Source organism: Oryx dammah, unplaced genomic scaffold (assembly GCF_014754425.2).
Source record: "Oryx dammah isolate SB20612 unplaced genomic scaffold, SCBI_Odam_1.1 HiC_scaffold_2, whole genome shotgun sequence".
NCBI classification, from domain to species: domain Eukaryota; kingdom Metazoa; phylum Chordata; class Mammalia; order Artiodactyla; family Bovidae; genus Oryx; species Oryx dammah.
The window spans coordinates 60,098,211-60,118,086 of record NW_024070186.1 but is presented as its reverse complement, the minus strand read 5'-3'; the positions used below and the strand labels follow the sequence as shown (position 1 = coordinate 60,118,086).

The following is a 19,876-nucleotide window of genomic DNA, read 5'->3' as shown; positions in this document are numbered from 1 at the left end:
GGAACGGTTCAGCACCTTCTGACCATCTACAAGGCCCAGCTTGGGGATCTCTGCTTCAGGTCTGCACTTTGCTCACTGTACCTGACTGAGCCTTTTAAGTACGAATCAGTGCCAGCAGATTCTGCTGCCCCTGTTGTACCTTTCACAATAAAAACTGAGCTCTGTTACCAGGAAAGGAAGTTTTTGTTTTCGCTATTTTTTTTTTTTTTTTGGTCGCATTGCACAGCATGCAGGATCCTAGTTCCTGGGCCAGGAATTGAACCCATACACTTTGCATTGGAAGCACTGAATCTTAACCACTGGACTGCCAGGAAAGTCCCTGGAGAGGAAGTTTGTAAAACATTCAAACCAGAGAAGATTGACACCTTCAACTAAATTCCAGCCCTGAGAAACAGCGAGCTCCACTGCAGGTCTCAGCAGGACTCGGCAGAAGCCTGGACAAGGCCTTCTCTGCCCATTCCTCACTCTTCTGCACATAATTAAATCGATAGACTTTAAAGAGTTTCAGAGTTGGCTGACTTTCAACATCCATTTTAAAAATGTATCAGGTTGGGAGACGATCTAGTCAACATGCCTTTATATATCAAATATTCTGTAAACTCTCATCTTCCATCTGTGCACTAATATGCTTCTGTTGGTATTTTATTTTCCCCTCTCAGTCAGGGTGTAAGTTTCCAAAGTCAACTAAAGATGACAATGATAAGACGCTAACAGCATCACTATTCATGGTGCTCCTAACTACATCACTAGGCTACAAGTTACTTGAGGACTGGGATTGACTTTGTGATTCTTTTTTTACATCTGGTGGCTAACGCATGCCTGGTACATAACAAGGGCTCATCAAATGCTGTTTAATTAGTTAACAAATGAATCAACGAATGAATAAAGAAATAAATAGTTTTAGCAGCTGCTCTTAAAATCCATTTTAGGATAACCCAAGTTCTAAGAGTTTGTGAACTGCCTTTTTCTACAGTGTTCAGATTTTATTTAATGAGTGTCTGTGACTCCAGGTTTGAGTCTAGACCAACAGAATCAACATCCCCTGAGAGCTGGTTAAATGACAGAGTCCCAGGCCCCACCCTAGACCTGCTGAATCAGAGACTGCATTTTAATAAGACCCTCATGTGATCCGTGTGCACCTTACAGTCTGAAAAGCAAAGTTGAATATAACTCAATATAACATTTTAATTAAAGAAAGTACCAGACTGTGACAACTAGGTGCTCTTTGCCATTTAGAAGGTCATTTTTTTGTAAAGCATAAGCAGTTCTTACCTTCTACAACCCTACAATCTTACGGTGTCCACATTTTTCATTTCAACAATGGGGCATGGAGCAGTGACAAGTTCCTCCATCTCCACTCCCCCGCCGTCCCGGAGCCACAAAGCCTGAGCTCTGAGATTCTGCGTGAGGTAGAATAATATAGATTCCTCAAGAGCTGCTATTCAAGCCATAAGCAGCATGTGCCAAAGTTCCACCCACAATTCTGGTTCAGTCTCCTTTAGGCTGCACAGCTGGCTGTCACACACTCTTTTGTGGGGACATCTCAATGGCCGCACTGATGCTGCCTCTGCCCAAGGCCAGCCCTACAGTGGCCTCCCTGTCTTCCCAGCATGTGATGTCATGAGCATGAATGTCCTGCCAAACATTTAAGATGTTGCAGTTCACATTGTGTACATTGTATAGAGAAACACTGACATGCAGATTTGAATTTTTTTTTAAAAAAAGAGAGAGAACCACAGGACAAGATACAACCAAACTTTGTTCTATTGTTATCCCTAACCACCAGTTCAGCACAAATATGTAACTTGTATTGTTAAAGTACACAATCTTCTCTCTCTCTCTCTTTTTTTTTGCTCTTGTAACTAGCATCTGTAGATGCAGAGATTTCTTGAAACATTCTTTCTCTAATTTGGTTTCTATCAAATTCTTGGAAAGTGTGAGCAGAACTGGTTCATTTCAAACTAAAGACCCTCTGCATGTGGTCCCTTCAGAATGAACCGAGGAGCTGGAGGGAAGCTGGGTGTAACAAAGTCATCTTGTCTCTGAGGACCATCTAAAAGGGATGAGGGAGGGGTTCAGCTGCACTACCAAAAGACATGAGAAAGGGGCTCTTGCCTTCACTCTATCAAAGTGTGGCATGGGGATCACCTCTTCAGAATCACTGGGGATGCACAATAGAAGTGCAGGTTCTTGGGTACCAACCCACATCTACTGAGTTGGTGTCGAAGTGAATCTGAAATTTACCTGACTTTCTATATTGACTGTTATCTTGGAGAACAAAGGCTTTAGAGTTAGACTTGAATCTTGTTTTAGTTCTGTATGAGGGCAATCTGACCTTGACAAATAACTTAAACTCTCTACACCTCCTTTTCTTTATCTATACAACAGGGACTGTGAGAAGGATTAAGTGTGCGAAGTTCCTGGAACAAACAGGTCTCAAGAGCAGGTCTTCCCTTTTCCCTGTTACTCAGGCAGAGCACGTCGGGTCTGCCATTTTACCTGTGACTGGGGGGTCGTTGTCGTCCCCTGGGTGGCAGTCTGCTGTCCCTGTAAGTGCCAGGTTCTCGTGGAGCTCTAGTGAGGGCAGCTGAGATCAAGTCATCCCTTTAAACGTCCCTTAGTTTTGTCACTAAGGCAGAACCTGTTACTCTATAGCTGTGCTCTCCAGTCCGAGAGCCATCAGCCATATGTGGCCACTGAACAGTTACAGTGTGGCCAGGACAAATGGAGAGATGCTGTAAGTGTAAAATCCACACTGGAGTCCAAAGATTTAATATAAGAAGAAGAGCGTAAAAATGTAATTGATTACATATTGAAACAATAATACTTTGAATGCACTGGAATAAAATAGAATATATTAAAAATTAATTTCACTTGTTTACATTTAAGCTTTTTAATGTGGCTCCTAGTACATTTTAAATTATATATGTGACTCAGGTTATATTTCTACTGGACAGTGCTGTTTGGGGGGAACAGTGACCCCTCCCCTCCTCCTTCACACTGATAATATAACACAGCACTGGAGTTATGACCTACAAAATGGGATTCCCTAATGAGGCAATGATCATCCAGGAGACATTGGGAGTATCTATTCTCCTATTGCAGGGGAAAGTGGGGCTCCTACAGCATAGCCCCTCGTGAGAAAGCATGCAGCAGCCTCAGGGAAAGAGGTGTGTGAGTGAGCACATCCATAAGAGGACACTTCTGATTCTATGAGGAGACGAAGGGGTATGAGACCTGTAGTCTTCCTTGTCCACACCCCCTGAGGCCCTCTTGCTCCATTCATGTTCGCAGTCATTACACTCTGGCAAGTTTTCATGAGGTAGAGAGGGTCCTGCAATATAATCACACAACTTGCATTCTTACAAAGCTGTCATAACTGAGCAAATATTTTGGTCAACCTGAAGATTAATTTAGAAATACTTTCCACTAGGTTATAATCTCCTAATGTACACAAATCTCTACAAAAATGATTAGTCCAAGTGGATATTTCCAAAGAGGAAATGTTTGCCAACCATTATGCTATCAGCTAATGAAATTAGTATTTTTGGAAAAATACTACCAAAATAGATTATAATCTGTTTTTCCTAATAGCAGACTCATAACTTGACCGACTTTCTGGAATAGAAAACAAAAATCAATTGGCTATATACATTTTTGTTCAAAATTTCTAAACATCTACATACATATGTTCAAACAAAATGCACTTAGATATTATTACCTGAAGATCCAATAAAAATGAGATTGTTTTATAGTTCCCTTTATACTGAGCCAATTCCTTTACTATGCCTAGAATAGATAAAAGAGTTTATATGATACTTGGCACTTGGTATCTGATGGTTGCCTATTTATACGACTTAAAGAAGCCACAATGTCCCTCCTTAAGAGACCTAGAGAGCATCTAGTTTCCCCTTATGACCACATGTAACCATCACGATAGAGTGAATAAAATATCTTTTCAATTATTCAGCGTAGGGCAGAAGACTGACTCTTGAATCCCTGACCAGATTCCCTGTAAATTACTAGTAGAGATCAACGAAAAAGTTTAAATTGATGATACCTCTGGATACAACAGAATATTACAGGCCAGTTTTGCAGACAGTCTGTTATTTTATTGCACAGATTTCATTTAAAGAACAAAATGCACCATCAATGTTTGGAGAGTTTAGGGTCCTGGATACCGGTACACTATCAATGTTTGCACCCGTAAAGCCAAATTCAACAGTACAGTTTATGTTAAACAATATCACTTCAAGACAGCTAACAGAATGAAAATAGAAAAGGGAGAAAGTTTTTAAAATATGTTAAATTGAAGCATATGAACGTGTAGGATTAAAAACTATATCCTACAAACCTGGAAATCAAGAATGTTTTGTGGCATGTCAGTTAGTTATACTCGTACTGTTATTTACGGACATTAAAGTCCATTTGGTTCATTTCCTTCATACTGATGCATTGAGAATTTCAGGAAAACCATGGTTATAAAAATGAGCAACCTTAAAAAGTATGTACAGATAAATGTAAAATCACAAACTAAAAAATATCCCCACCCCTTGCCCTCACCTTACAAGAGGGAAACTTCCCCATGGAGGGCAAGGTCCACAATGCCCTTCCCTACCCCACCCTGCATTCCCAATTCTGTCTTTTTCTATTGGTTATAACTAAGTGACCTTGGAGCTGAGAGGAGAGAGGGAACAGAGAGGCATCTCTATGAGGCTCCCATTGTCATCTGTAACAGCTTGAAAGTGTCTTTTATTTCTCTCCCCACACCCAATTCGGCAATGTTTGCAAGATATTTGAAATTTAAAGAGAGAGGAAATTTTTTCTCATATATATATGTGTGTGTATATATACATATATATATGTATGACAAAAGAATGCCCAAGAAAAGAGCTAGTAGTGGGCAAAACCATGGAAAAAATGTGTGGCATTATCTGAGCTAAACATTTCTTTTAAGGCAACAGAAGGAGAAGGAGATGTTAAGACTACAGAATGCCAGACAGGATGCTCTTCTAAACCTTTGGCTTTGGAGCCTGGCAGAGGAGTGGGCTTCCCACCCCCTCACAGTGGCAAGCGAACCTAGGGCCACGGGCCCGGCGCCTACAGCACCTCCGTGGGCAGGCCGGCAGCTCTCTTATACGTGGGCACTCTTGGCGTGAGTAGGGGAACTGGAGCCTGAAGAGTAGTAGAAACGATTTTCCCCGAATGCCTGGGCATCTCCAGCGCAGCAGACGATGACACAGCCCCCCACGAGGCACAGCACGGCACCAATCCAGCCCGCGTACAGGGAGTAGCCAAAGCTCACGATGGTGGTCTCACGGTGGGCGCACACGGGGAACCAGATGGTGGCAACCATGGCGCAGAGAGCTGGGGAGACAAGGAGACGGCTGTGACTGAGGAGCCCTTCACACACCGACAAGCCCAGGCTCCCCTTCAGGCCACACACGCACGCCGCTGGCTTCCAACCAACTCCAAAACTCAGTGCACTCAGCTCTGCTCCCTTTCGGTCCCAATCCGAACCTAACGGTGGACATCTGTTGAATAAACAGATCGAAATCATGTGCCAAACTGCTGGGTCCTTGTTTTCTCAACAGGTGGCAGAGACAAAAGAGGGCTGCTCCGGCTAAGTTGCTTCATTCGTGTTCAATTCTGTGAGACCCTGTGGACTGTAGCCTGGGGCTCCTATCCATGGAGTCCTCCAGGTAAGAATACTGGAGTAGGTTGCCATGCCCTTCTCCAGGGGATCTTCCCCAGAAACAAACAGAAAAAAGTCCAATGTAAAAACCTAGAAATAAATCATTTAAGTCCAAAAAATATGCATCTGTATTTATTTATGTATCTTGACTTTATATACTTATAATTCTATTCTTACACTTACTTAATTGCATTGTAATTACCTTTTTACAACTCTATTTCCCATGCCAAGTTCTGAGATCCTTGAAGGCAGGACCCATGTCTTATATGTAAAGTCAGTATTCATCTCAGAACAGAGTACAGAGTGTGTGCTCAATGTATACCAGGTGAATGACTGGATGGCCTGAACCATCCAGAAATGAGAGACAAGATGGTGCCCACTTCAATGTCCACTCTTGTTTTCTATTTGGTCAGTTCACAGTACAAAGACCTGAAGAAGCGACACGAATTCTCTTGCTGTAGAGAATACTGCCAGACATCAGGGGAGTATCAGCTAGGAGTCTGAGTTTGTATTGTGCTGCTCACAGTCACAGAACCTCCACATACACACACACATGAACAGTTCCCAGGGTAAAAGAAATTACCCATTCAAGGACTGCGACCTATCACAGCAAATGTCATCGTCATAAGAATAGCCTCTACATCAGTTAGTTTTTCCCCTCCTCCTAAGCAAAGTAAGAAAACAGGACAGGCAGAAGACTATAAGCATTTTTTAGGTTTTAAACCTCTACACAAGCACTGTCAAATAGGGTCGCTAACAAGCTGCATGGGCTATTGAACATTTCTTATGTGGCTAGTGAGACTGAAAACCAAATTCTGAGTTTTCATTAAATTTAAGTGAACACATAGCTAGTGGCTAATGTACTAAGCAACAAAGCTCTAGAAAGTAACTTTATTCTTACTTTGGTATCATCTGATTTCTCACAACTACAACTAGACAGAAATTTTAGGTAAAGCTTTGAGTTGGGGGACTTCCCTGGCGGTCCAGTTCTTTGCCTCAAAGCAAAGAACTCAAGTTCAATCCCTGGTTGGGGAACTAAGATCTCACATGTTGCGGGGGAACTAAGGCCTGCCTGGCACAATTAGAGAGAAAGCCCGCTTGCCCGCTGCAACTAAGACCTGAGGCAGCCAAATAAATAACATTTTTTAAAACAAATATGAAAATAAATATATATTTTTTTAAACTTTAAGTTGGGATGTCACATTAAAGTTAACAGACCAAAATAAAAATGTTTCTAATTGTTAGTCATAAACACTTTGATAAATTCAAGGCAGTCGTTGCACTGTTTGCTACCCAGGGAACTCTTGTCACTTCAACTTAGCACACTTCTTCTGATTTCTGCTCATACTGAGTAATTTTCTAACTGACCTCTATGCCCACAGAAAAAAAATGTAATTTTTCTTTAATAGCACTCAAATCTTACAGCCTCGTACATTAGATCTAAAGAAAAGATTTTTAAGTCCTACCCATTTGAAAGACCTCTTAGACTATTTCATTGCACTTGTGTAGCTTGTACAATAAGGCTTTGTTGACAACACACTAAGCCCATCCCCACAAGATGTATATAGATATACATAAATAGACGTGATTCATGTCCTAAAAATGTAAAGATCTTAAGTGGAATTCAGACTAAAGAAGTGAATTTAGGGGCTCTGAATTGCTCCAACTGGCTTTCTAACAGCCTAAATTCACTCCATTAGTTGTGAACTACTCACATATTTAAGGAGTTTATATAGATTATCTAAGATGCTAAAATCTATCCATATGTTAATAACTTCACTTAAAGAGTAAAGCCCCATCATGCCAGCCGCTGTAATAATTTTATATGAGATTGAGAAGATGTATTTTCCTTCCGTGAATAGAGTATACTCAAAAGGACCAGCTGATCTGATTGACCAAACCTTCCCTTTCCAGCACAGGGCTTTAAAGATCTATGATGCATTTTTTTTCTCTCTCTTCCTCTGGCCACAGATTCCAAATCTGCACTCTTGGAGAACTGCTTGGCTATTGTCATCATTATAATCTAGAGTGTCTGAGCCAGAAGGAATTGCTCTAGATTCTCCACACCAAAATATGATTCAGCTGCTGCTGCTGCTGCTGCTGCTAAGTCACGTCAGTCATGTCTGACTCTGTGCGACCCCATAGACGGAAACCCACCAGGCTCCTCTGTCCCTGGGATTCTCCAGGCAAGAACACTGGAGTGGGTTGCCATTTCCTTCTCCAACGCATGGAAGTGAAAAGTGAAAGTGAAGTCACTCAGTCGTGTCTGACTCTTAGCGGCCCCATGGACTGTAGCCTACCAGGCTCCTCCATCCATGGGATTTCCCAGACAAGAGTACTGGAGTGGGGTGCCATTGCCTTCTCCCATGATCCAGCTACACACGCTTAAATACCAAAAGGGAGCATTTGTTCTGAGATGGGCAAAAACAGCAATCTAGCAAGGGTTTCCAAACACCCGTGCTTGATTAGAGGGAAAAGCTGAATTTCATAGGAAAAAAAAAGATTTGATTCCCAGTTGATGTGGCTCAATCCAATTGATCTTTCCTATAAACAATTAACTGGATTCAAAACAGGTTATGGTTCAAGTAAAGTTTTATATTTTCCAATTATTTACACACATCACACATACACACTCACACACACATATACACACACAGGCATTCTTTACATTTCATTTTAATCTCACTTAACTTCCAGGTTTGGTTTAGATTTTACAGAGTAAGATTTAAATATTGCCACTAATTTCGCTGAATTCTTCCTCTTTTACTAAGCAAAGTAATAAAACTAGGTTATTTTCATATAGGGAAATAATCAGGCTCAACATATCAAAAGTAACCATCAGTCTTGATTTTGAGTGTTAGATTTTGTTAGACTTTATTCCTATATAGTTCACTAGGAAAGGGAAAAATCAGAAAAAATGTCTAAAGATTTAAATATGGACTTATAGGACTGGATGAATGAGTGGGTGGATGGACGGACAAATGGATAGATGAGAGGCAGACCCATTTCTAGTCTATTATCCATTCACACCAAAATTGACTTCTAAAATTATAAAACTTTAATGTAACTTTAACACACTCAAAGCTACAAACTCATGATTTACCTCATTAGAGATTTCCTTCTTTTACAATCCATGCAAAACAAGGCAAATGAGCACCAGCAGACCCTTTATTTCCTCATAGATAATTGAACTCTGGGTGGAATTCCTGTGGCTCTCAGAGACCAACCACATCAAAAACCTCTAGAAGATGACAGACCACCACACAACATGAAGGGAATGAGAGGGTCACTGGACAGAGTGACCTTCAGTTGAACTCACAATGAAGAATGCTTAAAAACTAAAAAAGGGAGAGTTTAGTCAATTTGAGCATGGCTTGAAGGGAAAGAAGAATATGTTTTAATCAGTAAAGTTAAAAATGCAAGTCATATCATACTCAACTAAAAGATGTGAAATGTTAATAGAACTGGCAGTAATTTTCGGCTTTCTTAAAGACATAGAAGGCCTGCTAGACTTATTTCTACTTGCAGACACATACACACAGGTGCGCGCGCACAAACTTGTAATGATTCTCTCATTGTATTTGAGGAAAATACAATGTTTTTCTTAAAAACCCACAGTTACCTATAAAGTAAAGAACATGGAAGGGAATTTTCATTTCTTTTTATGTCATCAGAATTTAAGTCTCTAAAAATAAGACAGGGGAATTTTAACACTCAAATTTTTCTGTTTCACCCCTTCTACCTTCAGAAGATGCAATAGTTAACTGCACAAAAGGAAAAAAATTCTGCCACTTGCGGGGGAGTAGAAAGGGAAAATCAGAGATATCATCATCTTAAAAATCAAAAGAAGAAGGGGAGAAAAAAGCTTCGCTTTGTAGATAGAGATTCAACTGGACTCGGTCCTCTCACAAGCAAAATTCCTTGTTTTACATAAAAGAAAATAGTTTGTCTCTTTCGATAAATTCAAAACATTTAATATAATCATTTCTTTAGCTGATAGAAAACAGCCTTATTAAAAGTTATCAATGATCTTGATGTAGTCAAACACAGAAAATATTTGGGAAAACAGTTTTAGAGCAATGAAATGTTAAATGCAGTTTTTCATCTCTTTAGGGTTAGACAACACATAAATATGGAGTTAAATAAATGTGATGAAATTAAATAAAATTGGCACAAGTGTTCAGCTTTGAGGTAACAACCTAGAAAGAGAAGGGCAGATAGACAGAGAAGCCTAGAAAGAGAAAAGAGCAGCAGATCCCGACATTTCTTCCTCCCTCCAATGAACACCTGTTTTCAGACTTTGTCACTTTCTATACTAAGCACTGAAAAGACTTTTAAAAGCATCATTTCTAGATCAAACTAACATTTTTCATTAAACTCCCTTAAATTGCCCTGAATTTCATTAGTAATACCGGGAAAAAAAATATTTCTTTATCTGATAACTGAGATTTGCTTCCAAAAAAAAAAAGTCTGAAGACTGGGAGAGAAGTACAGAGACGAAGCAAGTTGACTGTGAGTTGATCATTATTGGGAATAAGTCTGGGTTCATGGAGTTTATGACACCAGTCCACTTTTGTGTATGTTTGAAATTTTTCACAATAAAAACTTTTTTAAAATCCCCTTCCATGTAACATTTTAGGAGGCATTGAACACAGTCTTCCACAATTGATACTATTATATCATAGGATCTAACTGGCTATTCACATCAGCTTGTCACAAAGAAGCCAGTTAACTCAAGGCAACAAGTAATGAGATTTCTAAGGAGTTATTAGTTGAAGTCATGTATACTTTGTTGTTTCTTTATAATTTGAAACCAGAAAAATTTTGGTTCTACTCTCTTCACTTGCCATTCTCTAAGTTTTGATTAAAGAAAACAGTGGTGGGACATTACAACGACTTTTACAAATATCTAATATTTACAACAATCATCAAGTCAATGGAATATTTGAGTACATTATTTTCCTAGCCTGTTTTCAACACTTTCCCCTTTATTTCTATTCCACAAATCATTATCTCTTTTTTTTTCTGCACCCTTTAAAAAAAAAGCTTCATGGTTATTAGTAAAAAAAATTTTTAATCACAAAGTTCCAAGTTAAAAACTTTCTTTCAATACAAATAGGATTCCTGGGGCCATATCTTTTAAAAGGAGGAGAGAAGACAAAGAATTCCACTTAGGAATTCCACTTTCCTTTCCTTCCATTCCCTACTCTGTCTCCCCAATAAACACCAAAATCAAGTACTTTCTAACTTATAGCAAGGTGCAGATTTAGTCTGAATCAAAACTAAACTTGAGCATTTTCAGCTGTATAGCTTCCTGTGACTTTTTATAATGGAATAAGCCAAAAACTCAAACCATTAATCCCCATATTCTGGTTTCCATAAAGCAAGCAAAGGCAGTATTTCCATTAGACCAGGATGTGACCTGGTGTCATCTCTCCTTACCAGTTCCATGTGTGGACATGACCCTGCAGAAATTTGATGTGATGGAAGGAATACCCACTTGCCGTCTAGGCAGCTCCTTTCTAGGTTACCTCTCTATTTCCTCTAACCAGCAACAGCTACAAAATAGCAACCATTTGTTGAGCACTTAGTATGGGCCAGACACGATGCTAAATAACTTGGATATCTCATTTCACTATTCTTACCCACCTCAGAAGTAGGCAGCATTGTCCCCATTTTATATAAAGTCTCAGAGACTTTAAGTGACTTTAACTGCCCCCGTTCACAGAGCTAGAAAGCGGCAGTCTGAGATTTAGTGCAGTTGGTCTGACTCCACACGATAAGATGAAGCATCTCAAGGCATAGGTATCACCTGCTTCAGCAGGGGCTCTTGAAAAGCCACAGATTAGAATGCTATACATCCTGGAACTGAGGAACCTGATGCTCTTTGAACTGCTCATCTGGCTTAAGAAGTCAGCAGCATCAGGCTCCCATTCCTTCCCTCAAAGCAGGAACCAAATCCTCACACCACTGAACTCAGACTCCTGAGAAGATAAGCTGTTGTATCAGAGACATAATTTTTTAAGCTTTCAGAAAAATAAAGGTTTCCAGAGTCAGGAAGAATGGATTTTAATTAATAGTGCTTACAGTTTTCATCCCAAGATTAGCTTCATCTCTGTTCTGGTTCCCAGGTCCCCACACCCCAGTGTGCTTGATCAGGGACCACACCTCACCTGGACCACTGAGGACCCCGAGGACCCAGCAGGAGCCCAGTGCCGGCTTCTGCTAGAAGAGCACCAGAAGCCTTCCCAGCCACACAAAGGGAGCCTTCACTCTCTCCTGCTCCTCCCACCCACTGCCAGCCCGGGAAACAAGGCTCTCGGGCTCCCAGCAGAGAAGACAGGGGAGGCCAGCAGGTGTCACACTTGAGACAATCAGCTTTACATTTCCAGAGTGAGCGAGCTCGTTCCAGTCCAAACAACATCGAACCCAAAGGCAAGGGGCGACCCACTGAGAAGTAAATCCAGACAGGAGCAATCAAAGAGGATGCAGGCACCACTGGAGATGCAAGGAGCAATGCCCTTGTTCCATCATAACAGTGATGGGTCAGAGGGGCAGCCTCCCTGTGGGGTGGGGTGTCCAACCACTCAATGCCCCCTCCATTGGCTCCCCCCAGGCTGCAAACAGGGACTGAGGAGCTCCCATCCCGACCTGCCCACTCACCTCACTCTCCTAAGATTCTGTCTATATCCACCAGCCCACTTGAAAAAGATAAACTGTATATAATTTGACTAGGAAGTTTCAGACAACAGGTTGCTATTTTTTTTAATAGCCATTATATTCAACTAGGTAATTCAGTGGTTTTCAGGAGAGTTTTAAATACCAGTTTGTCTGTATGATGTTGCTTTTATGTCTTTATTTCCTACAAGATTTGGGTTCGGGATATTTTCATGTATTCTCTTTTAATGTGACTCTCATACGGACGACCAGGGTTTCTATAGATGAACACTCAACACAGTAGACCCATTCTTTGGCTTTGGCATCCTCAGAGTCAAAGAGAGAGCCTTCTGGGGCTTCTATAACACTGTGAGGAAAGTTACAAACAACTGCAAACGTCTAGGATGAGAAGGGTTTCACCTGGATTCTGCAAAACAGCTTACTTGCAGAACTTTGGCCTACTTACTAGAAAGGGAGTTCAGATACAGAGATCTGACCACCAAAAAGCCTCACAGGGAAGGACCCTGGGAGTTGGATGAAACACGTGATGCTGACCCACCATGGGTTCCTCATGGCACTCCCGCAGAAGCTCTTTGTGGCTGGAACCAAAGGGTCCATGCCCAGATTCTTCTCCCGAAATTATAGAGATTTTCTGGTCTTTTTACTCCTATTTACACATACACAGGCAAGCCCCTCCTCTGAATTCTCCATAGCTTCACACGTCTCTAAACACCTTTATAATCAAGGGAAATGGTACCCTGAAGTCTTATGTCCCCCCCCTCACTGGTGACACTGTGGGTGACCATCACTAAATGGCTCTGACCCACGCAGAACCCTCAGACACCCAGTCTGATACCAGTTTGGGGATGGAAATTTCCTGTCCCCAGGGAACTTAATTTATATCTAACTCATATCCAGACCAATGTCTCTTCACTGATATCTCAGCACATTTTGCAACAAGAGCTGCCGTTCTTAAAATGCCTATCTTCTATTAAGATTTAGAATGGTGGATATAGCCTTCACAGAAACCAAGAGATGAAATCGCTGATGAGAGCAGAGCTATAAGGACCCTCCCTAGGCTGGTAAACCAAGCCCCCAGTGTGCAGGTGTAATCAGGAACACTGAATGAGCTCATGTCATGTCCTTGGTCTGGGCTGTCCCTCTCTCCAATCCATGACCTGACCATCTTCTCGCTAACTCTCAAAAGTCATTGCTGGGATCCTCTGCTCTGGGAAACTCCTCCAGTCTGAATTAGATATCTTGCTCTAGTATCCACAGCCTGTATACCTTTTCTAGGTAAGTATGTCCCACGCTCTATCAAGATGTCCAAGAACACTCAAGGCAGAGGCTGCCTTCTGTTTGCCAATATGCCCAGTGCCTACCATGGTGCCTGGCCCTCAGCAGGTGCTCAATGAAATGCGTACAGAGTAAAAGATAGAGTGATTCATCACCTATTGATCTACTACCCTTGACATCTTACTTTTCTCTTGCCCTTCTTTTCCTCTAGTCTTTCTTTACATGTTAAGTTCTCAATCTTGGTTTCACTTACGAGCCACCTGGGAAGCTTTCAAACAAATATCTTTGCCTGGTCGGCTGTCCAGAAATTCTGAGTCAATGGATCTGCAGTGGGACCTGGGCACAGGTGTTTCCAAAAACAGACTCCATGGTGAAGCCTGAGTGGAGGGTCACCCTATAACTCTCTTCTGTCCTCTGGTCTCTCTCTTACGTATTCCCTCAAAATCCTTTTTGTTTGTTTTTTCTTATTTTTATGTTCAGTGACTCCCACAGACATTATTTGTCCCTCTGTATCAACCACCAGGAAACATAAAGGAATACACATGATGAGGGGCTTTTCCCCAGTGGATTCACATGTCTTCCTGGCCACATCTCTTGAGCAGCAAGACCTGAGATTCTTCAGGTCTGCTCAGAGTTGGAGTGCTCTACAGAAAGCTGTCTTACCCAGAAGAATGAGCATGACACCAGCCAGCTGGGCCCGCCTGTACTTGGCCACGCCAGGCTCGTGGCCCATTCGGATGCACGGGAGAACTGTGAGCAGCAGGAGAATAGCCGGCAGACCCAGGACGGAGGCAGCGATCATCAGGGCTCGGCAGGCCTGCACGTAGCCTGGAAACAAGAGCACAGACAGGGTGGGTTAGGCCACAGGTCCCCTTGGATCCTGAATCCTGCCTCACAGAATTCAGCACCATCTGCCTGCCTTCCCTTTGTCCCACTGCAGGACTTAAAATATGTTCAAAGGTATCCAAACGCAGTGACAAATGAAAGAGAGGCTGGGGGCAGCAGAGACTGAACAAGGATCCCTGGCTTTAGACCACTCATCCAAGCTTCCAAGATGAAGGGGCTAAGAGTTCAATTACATTGTTACATTACCTTGTAAAAGATTCAGATTAAAATCTAAATCTCCCAAGAAGTTTTCAGCTGTTGATGTGCTCTACCTGCGTGACCTTGGTCAAGTGCCTTGACACTTTCCTCATCTAGAGAGTAAAAATAATAATAGTACCTACGTCTTGCCAATGGAATCTGACTAAGATTTGATTTGTAAATTCATGCAGTGCTCGAACAGTGCCTAGCCCAATCTAAGTACTCCGAAAGGGGTCAGCTCTTATTACTGGTATCGCTAATATTATTCTGTGTCAAGGCAGTACTTTTATCTCCAGGTGTACTAGATGAGTTTGTCCCTTAACCATGTGTTTTTAATTCACATTGCGTATAGTGTGTGGCTCTAACTAGACTAAGCTAAGGCTCAGGGTCATTTTCTTGATTATCTCCTAAGAAGCTGCTATGCTCATGAATCCTGCCCCCAAAAAATGGGGGTCAGGCTCCCCCACAGCACCCTGGACGTACATCCACAATGGTCCATTATCCATAAAGGACTCTCTCCAACCCCCCAGGGATTCCTGGAGAACAGACACCTGCCTTGGCCTTTGTGGGTTCACACAGTGGTCACAGCAGATGATGCAAACATACAGTTATGAACGATGGAGTTAACAAGTTGAATAATAACAGTGGCGCAAAATGACCTGCACTTTATACTCTCCAATAAAATGCCAGGTAACTACTTTATTAAGAAACAGATTAGAATGTGTTTGATGTTTATGCAAAATAAATATGAGAAGATGCTGGGAGATATGACAGACCTAAAGGCACTGTTTCTCACTAAAACACCCCTTCTTTCCAAAAAAGGAGGGGAATGGTACATGTGTACTCCTCCTCTTTACTCAGTGGAGAGTAGAGCCAGTGGCCTGGGGGAGGAAATTGATGGTGAAACCAGAAACAAGCCCCAACTTCTGCCTCATGTGCCAGGACCCTGACACCAAACCAGCCTACCTGCGCACCAAGACCCAACTGCAAGACTGCCTCTTAGCAAGACGTAGTTTGCAGGAATTCAGAGTCCACACCGACTGACGTCACTGACGTGAGTTTGAACAAACTCTGGAAGATGGTGAAGGACAGGGAAGCCTGGCCTGCTGTAGTCCATGGGGTCGCAAACAGTTGGACACAACTGAGCGAGTGAACAACAAGGGTCCACAAGGGCACTCTCTCAACCATTGCTCACCTCAGTTCCTTCTGAATTAAGGATAATCAATCAAGTATCTGTTGACTTGAAGGCCCCCAGAAAGCAGCTACAGGTGGTCTGAGGCAAGACCTCTGACCACAGGACCGTGCCCCTGTGGCTGAGAACCAGGGCTGGCGAAAAAGAGAGTCATCAGCCACCCAGATTCCAAAGTTTATGGCCCAGGTGATCCACAAGCTAGGTGCCAAGGCCATGACGTTTGAGAATCTAAAGAAGGAGACTGAGATCAGTCCCTGTCCCCACCTAGAGTGTGAGAGAGGGGACCTCAGGAAGAATGAGTCCCTCCCTGAAACATACCCCATCTGTGGGATGGTCTGTGTTCTCTGAAAACAAGCCACTTGTCACCAAATGCTCAGCAAACTTAATTGCAGGAAAAGGAAGCAGAGGGTAACTATTTGCTTCATTCAGATTCTAACAAATACCATGCCCAGCTTTTAATTAAAAAAATTAATAAAACTACCATTTATAAAGCCTTTACTACATCTAAGAAGGCTTTTGCATCTCTTATCTCGTTTAATCCCCAAAACAATTCTGAAAGATAGAATGAACAAGACAGATGGGGTTCATAGAGGTTAGTAACTTGTCCCCAGTCACCCAGGTTATGAGTGCTGGATCCCAGAGTCTGACCCAGATCTACCAACAGCAGCTTTAACTGAAGCCATGTCCACATCTGGGTTCCTGACCTCTGTCATTCTGAAAGTCCACAATGGAAGGCAGAGCAGGGGAAGATGCAGAAAGGGCAGAATGCTATCTATATCTCTGAGGAATTAAAAAATGTGGTAGGAGAGCCTGATGCCAGGAAAGATTAAGCGCAGGAGAAGGGAGTGACGGAGGATGATATGGTTGGATGGCATCATCGACTCAACAGACATGAGTCTGAGCAAACTCTGGGAGATGGTGAAGGACAGGGAAGCCAGGCGTGCTGCAGTCCATGGGGTCGCAAAGAGGTAGACACAGTTTAGCGACTGAACAACAAAGTAAAACCTGACTCACAAACAATGAGCAAAAAAAAGCCCTAAATGTGCACTAATGGGAATAAGAGTCAAATATCACGGCAACAAGGAGGAAGAGATAGATTCCGACCACAGCGACCTGGAAACAGAAAGCACTGAGGTGAGGCTTGAAGAAGGGCAGAGCCTGGAGGGGGGCGGGGGGCGGGGCTTCCCTGGTGGCCCAGACTGTAAAGTACCCGCCAGCAGTGCAGGAGACTCGGGAGACCCGCGTTCCACCCGGCTGTATCCCCCTCAGAAAATAATGGCAAAGCACTCCAGTATTCTTACCCGGAGAATCTCATAAATAGAGGAGCCTGGGAGGCTACGGTCCATGAGGTCGCGAAAAGTCGGACACGACTGAGCGACTTTCAGACACACACAGAGAGAGCCTCTAGGAGGGAGGGAGCGAAAGGCTCATCCAGGGAAGGCAAAGCCAAAGGATCTCAGGCAGGCGGCCTGGGGCCCCAGTTACTCCGCTTGTTAAAGAAGCCACGAAAGGCCTTTAGAGGCGCACCATCCCCAAAGGCTAGCGGCACAGAAGGCAGTGGTGCTTACGCCAGGGCAGGGATAAGCCGATTCCAAGCAGAAAACCCACAGGGGCGCCCGAGACCTTGCCAATCACCCAACTGGCTGGAGGTTTAAATCTGAATTGAAACTTGCCCAGAATTTTCACCGGGGCAGCAAGTAAGGATGGGGCTCGAGTGGCGTCGGGGAAGGTGGAGACTAGGCAATCTTCCCTCCCCTCCCCACTGTGAGACGCTCCCGGAGAGGAGGGGGCGGCCCGCGGCGCTGCGCCTTTTCCTAGGGTGGGTGGGCCCTCCAGCGCACCCGCTCTGCTCTGTCCGACCACGGGGTGCAGAGACGCGAAGGGGAGTCGCGGCAGGCCCGACTAATATTACTATTACTATTCGAGGGGCAGAGGGTGGGGGAAAAGAGATAGGCCGCGGGGACAGCGGGAACCCTCCGGGCGCAGCTAGGAGGACCTTAACTTGGCCAGGACACCTCGGCCGTCCCACAAGGACCGGGAAACTGAGCCTGGGTCTGTTCCGATCACAGGAATGCTTTTGTTCCTCTTTCCTCCTCGCCCCTGTGGGTAGATTCTTACTGGGAAAACAGGGCGCCTGGGGAAGGTGGGGAGGGGTGGGGGGTATTGAAGTACTTCTGATCTATCAAGGACGGTGGGAGCAGGCTGCGAGTGAGGCGGGGGTAATTAACATGCACGGAGTTCCAACTATGTGTCTACGTCCCCGTTCATTACCTTCTTAGGGTGACTTGGCCAGCGGTCACCACTATCACCCCAAATTTCAGATAAGAAAACTGAGACCGAGAGAGGTTAATCTCAGGGCTGCCTAATTCCTCCTCAACAAAGTGGGACTGAAGATGTCAAAGGGTGCCCCCCAAATCTTCAAGCGCCCAAACATTTCTGTGAACGCCTCCCAATGCCCCCTCCCGCGTCTGCCCAGAGGGAAAGGGTTTATTCAGGAGCAGCCACTGGAGGGGCATGGGGAAGGGTCCTTACCCGGCAGGATGAGGATGTCCACCAGGGGCTTGCAGTGGTAAAGCCCCGTGGCCATGACGCAGTCGGCCCACAGCCCCTTGGAGCCCAGCTCGTCCAGCTTGCGGCAGGTGGGGATGGTGTAGCCGCATGTCACCACCCAGTCATTAGTAGACGTGGTGACGATGATGCCAATCCATCCCACGAAGCTCGTGACGAAGCCCACTACCTGCAGGCATGTGGCCACCATCGTGGCCAGCCTGGAGTCCCCGCGCCTCGCCCCTTACTAGCTGTGCCCGCGCGCGCCTGGGCTGGACGGCGCCTGCCCCTCTCCCGCGCTCTCGAGCCGCTGGCCGGCGACGGCGCGATGCGGGACGCTGGAGGTGGCCGGAGGCCAGGAGACGCTACAAGCCCAGCTGCGCGACGGGCACACGGCGGGGACAGCAGAGCGGCTGGGCAGCGCGCCCCCGCCCCCCTCTTTAAACCCCGCAGACCAGGCCGGCGAGCTCCAATCCGCGACGGCTCCCTGTCCGCTGGCCAATTGCAGGGCGGGGTCCGGAGTGGGATGTGGAGGGAAGCGGGAGAGGGGGGGCCCCGCGGGCGGGCTTCGCACCGTTAGTGTTGGAAATAACAAAGTTTGGAAATAAAATAATTCGAACCATGTCCCAGTGATGGAGAGCGACAAGAGGCCCCGCGTAGGGCGCGAGTTCAATTTTGCTGAGAATTATTTCCCTTCTAGCTGCCCTTCTGTCATCTTTATCTCTGGGTCTCCGCTTCGCCCCATCCCTCCTGAGCTTCTCCCTACTCCTTTTCCCCAGCTAAGAGCAGGGACCGTGGGAATCCGGGGGAAGCCCAGTACAGTTCCTCCTCGGCCCCTGATGGTAACTGATGAGCTGAGAATTGCCCTAAAGAACAGACGCGAAGCATTCAGCATATCCTAGTTACTGGCAGAAAGAAAATGGTTAAAAATCATCAGAGGTGGCCACGGCCATTGACATGACAACAGCCATTGTTGCTGTCTCTAGCCATTCACATTTGTGCAGCCGTGAAATGTACTATGTGTTTGTTCTGGGCTTAGTTGCTCAGTCCTCCGTGGACTGCAGCCCACCTGGCTCCTCTGTCCATGGGGATTCTCCAGGCAAGAATACTGAAGAGGGTTGCCATGGCCTCTTCCAGAGGATCTTCCCAACCCAGGGATGGAACCCAGGGATCAAACCCAGGTCTCCCGCATTGCAGGCAGACTCTTTACCATCTGAGCCACCAGGGAAGCCTGATGCATGTGCTTTTGCTTATGTATTTATCTCATTTAAACGGTTGCTACCTTTGTTTAAACATAGGAACAATTTGTCATTTGTCCTAGGAAGAATTGTTTATACATGGTACTCATGAAGAGACAGCATGAGAGAGGTTAAGTTGCTCGAGTACAATAGCAAGGAAGGGATAGA

General features: G+C 44.4%; 1 protein-coding gene across 1 annotated transcript; it reads right to left on the bottom strand.

Moving 5' to 3' along the window:
- Positions 1-4,090: 4,090 nt before the first annotated feature.
- On the bottom strand, positions 4,091-18,889 carry CLDN11 (claudin 11). The gene is made up of 3 exons (XM_040249009.1): positions 18,456-18,889; positions 14,312-14,476; positions 4,091-5,367 (listed from the first exon to the last, which is right to left on the bottom strand). Exons 1-3 carry the CDS (start codon positions 18,679-18,681, stop codon positions 5,135-5,137), a joined length of 624 nt encoding a protein of 207 aa, XP_040104943.1. The 5' UTR covers positions 18,682-18,889; the 3' UTR covers positions 4,091-5,134.
- Positions 18,890-19,876: the final 987 nt, after the last annotated feature.

Excerpts from the sequence above, each read along its gene's own strand:
- CLDN11 (XM_040249009.1), bottom strand. The coding sequence starts at position 18,681 with ATGGTGGCCACATGCCTGCAGGTAGTGGGCTTCGTCACGAGCTTCGTG. Across the intron at positions 14,477-18,455 it reads GGACATCCTCATCCTGCCGG|GCTACGTGCAGGCCTGCCGA; the intron begins GTAAGGACCCTT and ends TCTTGTTTCCAG. Across the intron at positions 5,368-14,311 it reads TGTCATGCTCATTCTTCTGG|CTCTCTGCGCCATGGTTGCC; the intron begins GTAAGACAGCTT and ends TTGTCTCCCCAG.